Below are 9302 nucleotides of genomic sequence, written 5' to 3'. Positions count from 1 at the left end.
ATTTGTGTAATAATCAAGAAAATTGATATTTTATAATGTTTGTGAGTTTGCATCTTGCTAATAATATTTTTTTACCAACATATATATTTTATTGGATTATAAATAATTCACACTTAAATAAAAGTTAATCTGATTGGCCAGTTTAATTATTCACACTAACATAAGAACTAATCTGATTGCCAGAAAAGACTAAGTAAAAATAAGATATTGTTGAAAACTGCTATTGATAAAAAACAGTTATCTTTGTTTATTTTTACAAAGTTTATATAATCATGGTCCTCCTTAACTTAATATGTTTCTATAAATGACAAAAAAAAGCATTTTATAAATGTATTTAGGTGTGTTATGAGATAAGAAAGGGACTTGCCTTTGTGTGCCTAGTTGGACTAAAAAAAGGGTTTTTTGCCCAGAAGATTTGGTTTTTGCCATGCCATGGATATACATATAAGATATATCTACCCTACTTTCCAAAGTTTTTTATTATCCTATATATATTTTTAAAAAATAGATTTACTTGATTAGATTCCATTCTGTGTGTAGTTATCAAAATAATTTTTAATTTCTAAGTATAAACTATAAATCAAAAAAGTGTGGTTTGATAATTTAAATTAAAATGATTTATGTTTTTCATTCAATAGGCAGAGGCAAACAGATCTTTAACCAAACAGCGAAAATTGCTTCATCTTTTCGCGGATAGTCAACTTTATGAAATTTTCCAATTAGCCTGTGATCTGTTGAGACGAGCTTTGGAAACATGGAAGTCAACAACATTTAAGGATGAGTCGCAAGTAAGCATACATCAAATTCTTAAAGTTGTTATCTTTATTAATATGAAATCTAAATTGTTGAAGGTAAACTGAGAAATTACCTGATATTAATCACTGTGTTCTTTTCCTTTCAGCACAGGAAAATTATTCTGTAATATGGTTGAATAAAACAGAGAAAAACCTTAATTAAAAAGGAGTCGAAAGTGTGCATTGTGCATTAACTGTGGAAAAGAAAGATTCTTAAAAGTACTTTTTATGGTGGTGCAGTGGTAAGTTTTCAGAATTACAATGCTGAAATCATGAACTCGATTCCTCTTGGTGAACTTAGCAGATAGCCAATTTTGGCTTTGCTGTAAGAAGCACACACTCTTAAAAGTAGTTGTATTAAATCTGTAAAGATTAATTTTGGCTTACAACACCATATATTAACCTTCTCAGTTCTGGTGTTCATAATGTATGTTTTCACCAGAATTATCAATCAATTCTATGGCTTTCTAACTTTCTCAAGTAAACATAGATTTTATCATTTCTCCAATAATTAGTTCTAGATCCTTCTCATAGTGGATCTTTTCCACATAGTAGATACTAGGTATAACCTGGATTGTGAAACGATCCAAATCATATCTTATCTAACTCAGCATCTCATGTAAACCTTATCTCAAGATTTCAGATTTCTCCTCAGTGTTAGTGTTTCATTGTTATAGCTTCAAGGAGCTATTGATTTGATCAAAATGTCATTCTCATCAGATTGCCTGTGTAAATAAAACATTTAATTTCAGCTGATGCCCTATCTCTGAATATTCAGTTGGATATGATTTGATCAAAATGTCATCGTCATCAGATTGCCTGTGTAAATGAAACATTTAATTTCAGCTGATGCCCTATCTCTGAATACTCAGTTAGATATGATTTGATCAAAATGTCATCGTCATCAGATTGCCTGTGTAAATGAAACATTTAATTTCAGCTGATGCCCTATCTCTGAATACTCAGTTAGATATGATTTGATCAAAATGTCATCGTCATCAGATTGCCTGTGTAAATGAAACATTTAATTTCAGCTGATGCCCTATCTCTGAATACTCAGTTAGATATGATTTGATCAAAATGTCATCGTCATCAGATTGCCTGTGTAAATGAAACATTTAATTTCAGCTGATGCCCTATCTCTGAATATTCAGTTAGATATGATTTGATCAAAATGTCATCGCCATCAGATTGCCTGTGTAAATGAAACATTTAATTTCAGCTGATGCCCTATCTCTGAATACTCAGTTAGATATGGTTTGATCAAAATGTCATCGTCATCAGATTGCCTGTGTAAATGAAACATTTAATTTCAGCTGATGCCCTATCTCTGAATACTCAGTTAGATATGATTTGATCAAAATGTCATCGTCATCAGATTGCCTGTGTAAATGAAACATTTAATTTCAGCTGATGCCCTATCTCTGAATACTCAGTTAGATATGATTTGATCAAAATGTCATCGCCATCAGATTGCCTGTGTAAATGAAACATTTAATTTCAGCTGATGCCCTATCTCTGAATACTCAGTTAGATATGATTTGATCAAAATGTCATCGTCATCAGATTGCCTGTGTAAATGAAACATTTAATTTCAGCTGATGCCCTATCTCTGAATACTCAGTTAGATATGATTTGATCAAAATGTCATCGTCATCAGATTGCCTGTGTAAATGAAACATTTAATTTCAGCTGATGCCCTATCTCTGAATATTCAGTTAGATATGATTTGATCAAAATGTCATCGCCATCAGATTGCCTGTGTAAATGAAACATTTAATTTCAGCTGATGCCCTATCTCTGAATACTCAGTTAGATATGATTTGATCAAAATGTCATCGTCATCAGATTGCCTGTGTAAATGAAACATTTAATTTCAGCTGATGCCCTATCTCTGAATACTCAGTTAGATATGATTTGATCAAAATGTCATCGTCATCAGATTGCCTGTGTAAATGAAACATTTAATTTCAGCTGATGCCCTATCTGAATACTCAGTTAGATATGATTTGATCAAAATGTCATCGCCATCAGATTGCCTGTGTAAATGAAACATTTAATTTCAGCTGATGCCCTATCTCTGAATATTCAGTTAGATATGATTTGATCAAAATGTCATCGTCATCAGATTGCCTGTGTAAATGAAACATTTAATTTCAGCTGATGCCCTATCTCTGAATATTCAGTTGGATATGATTTGATCAAAATGTCATCGTCATCAGATTGCCTGTGTAAATGAAACATTTAATTTCAGCTGATGCCCTATCTCTGAATACTCAGTTAGATATGATTTGATCAAAATGTCATCGTCATCAGATTGCCTGTGTAAATGAAACATTTAATTTCAGCTGATGCCCTATCTCTGAATATTCAGTTGGATATGATTTTCATTGCTTATTTTCTCATGTTTGTCTCTGTTATCTTCTTGAAATGAAATTGACTTAATTTGTTTCAAAGTTTAAAATAAAGTCTTGGGTAACTGTGGCTTTATATTCAAATATATATGAAAAGTGCAGATATACAACAATAGCTGAATACTAATGTTGTAATAGAAGTATTGAATGTTTTAACACCATTTTGTGGATTAAAAAACTTTGTGCATAAAAAAAAGGGTTGTAAATGTTACATGAAACATTTGAACATTAGTTCCAAGCTCATGAAATGTTACACTTTCATGTCATAATCATTTATATATCCTTACTGTTTTCAAATTATTTGTGAGTTTAACTGTTATTGCAAAATTATTCTAATTGTAATAAGTATTTGAACTTGGTAAAGTTATTTTGCAAAATGTATATGGTAGTTTACTATTTCTATTATTAGCATGCACTGATGAATCAGCTGTTGCAGTTGGCTTTCAATTGTCTTTCATTTGACTTTATTGGAACCTCACCTGATGAATCTTCAGATGATCTCTGTACAGTGCAAATTCCAACCAGTTGGCGACCTGCTTTTCTGGATTTTAACACACTACAGTTGTTTTTTGACCTCTACCATTCCCTACCAACTCTCCTGTCACATATGGTAATTAGATGCTTAGTTTGCACATCTCAGTCAAGAAAGAAAAATATTCTGTTTTTATGAACTGTGGAATGTTTTATGGGCTTTGTCTTCCTGGAATTTAGACTTTACAGTTTTGGTAACAATACTTTCATCAGTGCACTGTTATGTATTTTATCAATGCATTCTGAGAAAGATGTCTTTAAATTAAAACTGGTGCATTTGTAATATCACAAAACCATGTTGTTCACATGACAGATTTTACAGTTTGAAAACTCTAACATTGGGCCTTTAAACATGCATACCTTTGATGTGAAATTTTTACCCTAAAATTTACTTTATTACCTTTTTAGAGTTAATATTGTTAGAAGATAATTTGCAAAATTGTTCTTCTGGGTGTAATTTTTTTATCCATTTTATTATGAATTTCTTATCATATGCAGGAAGTAATTGTTTGTTTTCCTTATCTGTGTGTATTTTTGAAAGTCTGTGTTTTTCATTGACATAAACATGATCATGATTTGATGTTTTTAAAGAAAAATAATAAGTGCACACTCTTCTTTAGGCACTGTCTTGTTTGGTACAAATTGCTTCGGTTCGAAGGTCATTGTTCAACAATGCTGAGAGAGCAAAGTTTCTATCGCAGCTTGTTAGTGGTGTCAAGAACATTCTGGAAAATCCTCAGGTATTAAACCTTTTGCCTCAGGTGTCCTTTACTGCACATTATATAAGGTTTTAGTGTCTTACATTCAAAGATTTATTAAACTACTTTTGTAAATGTTATACCAATTAGAATAGCATAAAATCTTAGCTAGTAATCCATATTTTAATATTATATAAGATTTAAGTTCTTAGTTCTAAAAGGCAGTATTTAAAAAAAATCCTGAATTTTCCTTAATGTGACACGTGACACATGTGACACATTTTCCCTCAGCTTGTCATTATCATTATTTTATCCACCACCCATCTAAAAAAGTATAAAATTAAACATAAATTACTCTATATAAATTCATCATTGCTCAGATAAACCTCATTTATTATGGTCTTTAACTTTGGTTATAGAGCTATCAAATAGAAAATCAGATCCCCCTTTTAACATCCTCTCTTCTATACTTTGTTAATAGTTCACTCTTACATTGAACAATATACTACCTGTAACCAGCATAAACTCAAGGTTTTTATCTATCAAATGACCTGTTGTATAATACCATGTTCTGAACTGTTAAATGTCAGTTTCACTTGGAATACAGGCACCATTCCTGTGAAAAAGTTAATTACCAGCTTGAATGAATTTGCAGTAACTCTTTGTCACAGTGTTAGGAAGAAAGAACATTATTTAGACGTAAGGGAATTTGTCTGCTTTTTACATGTTATTAGTCTGTATTGTTTGGAGTATTACTTAATTAATTAGAAATTACTAATTGCAGTACTTTGAATAAAATCAAAATTGGGTGAACTCTCTTGACAGCCAAGAGAGAGAAAAGAAGGTTGGATAACTATTTCATATTCTATATATATAATTATAAAAGCAACTAAAATGTAAAAATAAGGATATTTTTAGGTTAGTTGAGATTAGATTAAGTAAAATAAATAATAATAAAATAAATATATTTTATGAGGCATGCATGCAAGTTGCTTATACTAGTTGTAGTAACTCATGGGTAATGTAATTCAATAGTGTAGCTTCATGTGTCCCGAGTGATTTACAGTTTATAATAGTAGGGACAGTAGCTAGCACAGGTCAAAGGGCAATAAAATATAAATATAAATAGATGTATACTGTCACAAACTTAGAGCCACTTAGGATAAATTAATGTAGTTTTATTTTTGAGTTAGGGTAGAGAAAATAACAGATAAACTGTCACGCTTCATTGAGAAAAGGTTGAAATGTATTTAAGAAGTCTTATGGACTACAAAGTTTAAATTTTTTGAAATAAAGAAAACATTTTTTAATTTTAACATGAATATTACTTTGCACACGGACTATTCAAAACAAATACTTGGTATATTAATGGACAATCCTTATTTTAAAAATACTCCACTAAAGTGTAAGTTAAAGACTTGTTAAATGAAGTACTACCAAATTTTGTGAAAATATACTTTGTATTAAAAGTCAGAAATTTTAAATCTGAAAAAAATTTAAACAGTACAGAGAGGTCACATGGTTGATCATATAGACTGAGCCTTTGCTAAAAGAGTTAAGATCTGCTCTTTGAATACTTGTGGGTTATTTTGTTATGAGAACTCACTAGAGTTAACATTATTAAACAGATGCAAAAATACTTAATAAGACAATACTACATTATAAAAACCAATTTTCTTATTGCTTAAAAGGAATATATTCAAATTATTAAATATTTTCTTACTTTTAACAGGGCTTATCAGATCCTGGAAACTACCATGAGTTTTGTAGGCTGTTGGCCAGACTGAAGTCAAACTACCAGTTGGGTGAACTAGTCAAGGCAGAAAACTACAGAGAAACCATAGCCCTTATTGCTACATTTACTGTTACAAGTCTTCAAGTAAGTAGTTTATTTTTTTTCAGCATTTGGTTTCAGAAAAACTTAATTAAATTTATGTGATAGGTGAAACAAACTGTGATATTATAATCCTTTGACTCTTTGAAATCAAACTAAACATTTTGACTGGTCTTATAACCATCGTGTAATCACAAAACTATCCATATTATAATTGTGTATGCACCAAGTATATTTCTGTGAAATTTGCAAACTTTGTTAAATTTTTCAAAACAAATTCATTTTTTAATAAAGGACTTTAACAAAATGATTGTTTCTGAATTATCAAACACTGTGCTGAATTTGTCTTGCAATTTTTATATTTTATTTGTATAACCTCTTGAACATCCTAAAGGTTTTTCTTATATTTTCTTACTCTAATACTAAATGTCGTAAAATCAGCAATGTAAAGTAAAATAAAAAACTGAAAAAAAATATTTTTCTTATTTTTCCTTACTGGAATGCCTACATATTGCAGTAGACAACTAGACAGTATTTATTCTTATATCTAAAGCTAATAGACTTTTCATCTCTCCTTTCATTTGCTTTTATTGTTTTATAGCTACTCTTAATCTCATTGTGTACCAGAAGTCATCTATTATGGCCAGACAGCTTTGTGGATTTGACTTTTTTCTTTATATCTTAATAAAACAAGAAGCTTGGAGACTAGATATCTATATTATTGTTATGTTTTACTGAAAAATTTATGATACTCATTTAGTAGGTTCTAGAAGTTATGTAAGTGAAATGTGAAAACTTTTAAGATGCGGAGAACTATTGTTCTTAGTATGAAAATCAGTTCACTTGTACTGTACTGATGAAAAGTTCACAAGTTCAAGGACATTTTTATTATAAACATTGTTAAATATTCATATTTTTTGTGTACTACAGATATTTAATATTAGCTAAAAGATTGTAAAGATCCATTTAGTACATTTAGAGTTATAATATGTGTATTTTCCTGGATACATAGTTATTACAACTTCAATCAAAATGATTAAGCCTGTATACAAAGAATTAAGTGTTAAAATATGAATTATTTGTTACTTTATACAGATTCTTTTTGTTGTTGTTGTTTTAAGATTAATATTTTACTAATCAATAATGTTGAGCTCCCAATCTCTTTCCCCCCCCCCCTTTCCAACAAATGTTAGATGTGGCAGTATGCTCCAAATAGTGTCCACTACTTGCTGAGCTTATGGCAACGAATGGTGGCATCTGTTCCCTATGTCAAGGCTTCTGAGCCCCACCTGTTGGAGACATACACACCTGAAGTTACCCATGCTTACATTACCTCCAGGTTGGAGTGTGTAACAGCTGTTGTAAGGTAATTTTGATATTATATTCAATTATACTAAAATTATTTTTTAGTTTAATTTTCTAGGAATTCTGATATGTGCTTTTTTGTGGTGATTTAATGACATGTATTTGAGTTCAAGAATCAACCTACTGGTGTAATAGAGGTTTTAATAATGGCATATTGTCTTACTGTATAATTGGTGAAGAAGGGTAGTGATATAAATTTATACTTAGTATTTATTATTAAATGCCTAATGTAATAGACTAACCTAACAGGCAAAGTATTGAATTTCAGGGATTGGTAGCTTTATTGGTTTGAGCATCTGCCTGGAAGACAGTAGCATAACCTTGAAGTGTTTTTTGGTATATAGTTTTATTTCCTGGAACTTTCAACTGCTCTTTTCACTTATTTAAATAACTAACTCATTTATAAGTATTTTCTGTTCATGATGAACTCTTACATTTCTTGTGAATTGATTCAAGGAACTTGTATTGTGCAATTGCTATGTTTTGGATTTTCAGAAAGGCTTAGATGACATTGCTGTTTCTGTCTCGAGGCTTTATAACTGTTGCTGTGTGTCTTTCTTAAGTGTCCTAAAACAAATTTGTAATTGAAAATTGAGCTTTGAATGTTGCCAATTTCTCTGTAGGGATGGATTAGATGATCCAATTTGATGATACAGGGATGATACAACAACAACTAGATCAGGTGGGCTATGTGAAAAAAATAAATAAAAATAAAGTTGAGTAATTGCTTTATGATATCTGAGAACACTCTAACATCAATGGTAGGTATATCTCACTTTACAACATATTCTATTTAGAAAATGAAGTTCTAAAATAAATTGTAATACTGCTTTGAGGTTTAGAAATGGATAATATTATTAATGTATATTATTCTCATAATGATTAGTGATAATATTATTTGGTTATAATGATAGATTATTATGTTTTATTTAGAGAGTAGAATTAGTCAACATTGTTTCATTATTGTGCATGTTCAAGTATTAATTAATTAATAAAGTCTGAATTTGCCTTGGACTTTAATTCTGTCATACGTAAACAATTTCTTTACAGTTTTACATGCTTATTTATTCATTGTCCCAAAACTTTCAAAGTTTTTAGTTTCTGTTATTCGGTTTGATATAATTACAAAGAAATTGAATCCCATTAGTTCTTTTTTCTTAAAATTTATTGACCATCGTACTTGATTTAAAAAGCCGTCTAATAATTAAATGTAATAGTAACAAGCTACTGTACACTGAGATATAAATAACCAATTTTTATGAATATTAAATCTTATTAGTCATTCAGGTTAACTTTCTTTGTAACCAAATAATTTACCATATGAAAATTTGTTCTTATTTTGAGTTAAATTCAAAACATTGTAAGGTTATTAAGCTTCAAATTTTATAGGCTGTCTTTTCTAAAGTATAGTAATCTCCCAGTGTTAAACTGCAGCTGGTTGATTTTCTTTTAATTAACAAGTTCTTGGAAATATTAACATTTTATGTTAAAAATGTAGCATTCTTTTCTATTATAATATACTGGCTTAGCTAAGAATGTGAAACATTTTTAAGCAGTATATTTGTAAAACGTTTTGCAATATTTTCTATACACAGGTCTAAAATAATTTATATTACTATCATAAAATAGAAATTGTGCATTTTGTTCCTCCATTTTCAGACTTTAA

The 9302-nt window shown here is 29.8% G+C and overlaps 1 protein-coding gene across 1 annotated transcript; it reads left to right on the top strand.

Moving 5' to 3' along the window:
• Window positions 1-679: 679 nt before the first annotated feature.
• Window positions 680-8284, top strand: LOC143257707 (exportin-7-A-like). The gene is made up of 6 exons (XM_076516744.1): window positions 680-788; window positions 3618-3818; window positions 4360-4479; window positions 6170-6316; window positions 7465-7637; window positions 8260-8284. Exons 2-6 carry the CDS (start codon window positions 3627-3629, stop codon window positions 8282-8284), a joined length of 657 nt encoding a protein of 218 aa, XP_076372859.1. The 5' UTR covers window positions 680-788; window positions 3618-3626.
• Window positions 8285-9302: the final 1018 nt, after the last annotated feature.

The sequence above is a fragment of the Tachypleus tridentatus genome, chromosome 7, assembly GCF_004210375.1.
Source record: "Tachypleus tridentatus isolate NWPU-2018 chromosome 7, ASM421037v1, whole genome shotgun sequence".
NCBI lineage: Eukaryota > Metazoa > Arthropoda > Merostomata > Xiphosura > Limulidae > Tachypleus > Tachypleus tridentatus.
Note: the sequence above shows the minus strand (reverse complement) of the source record. Positions and strands in the feature narration are given on the sequence as shown.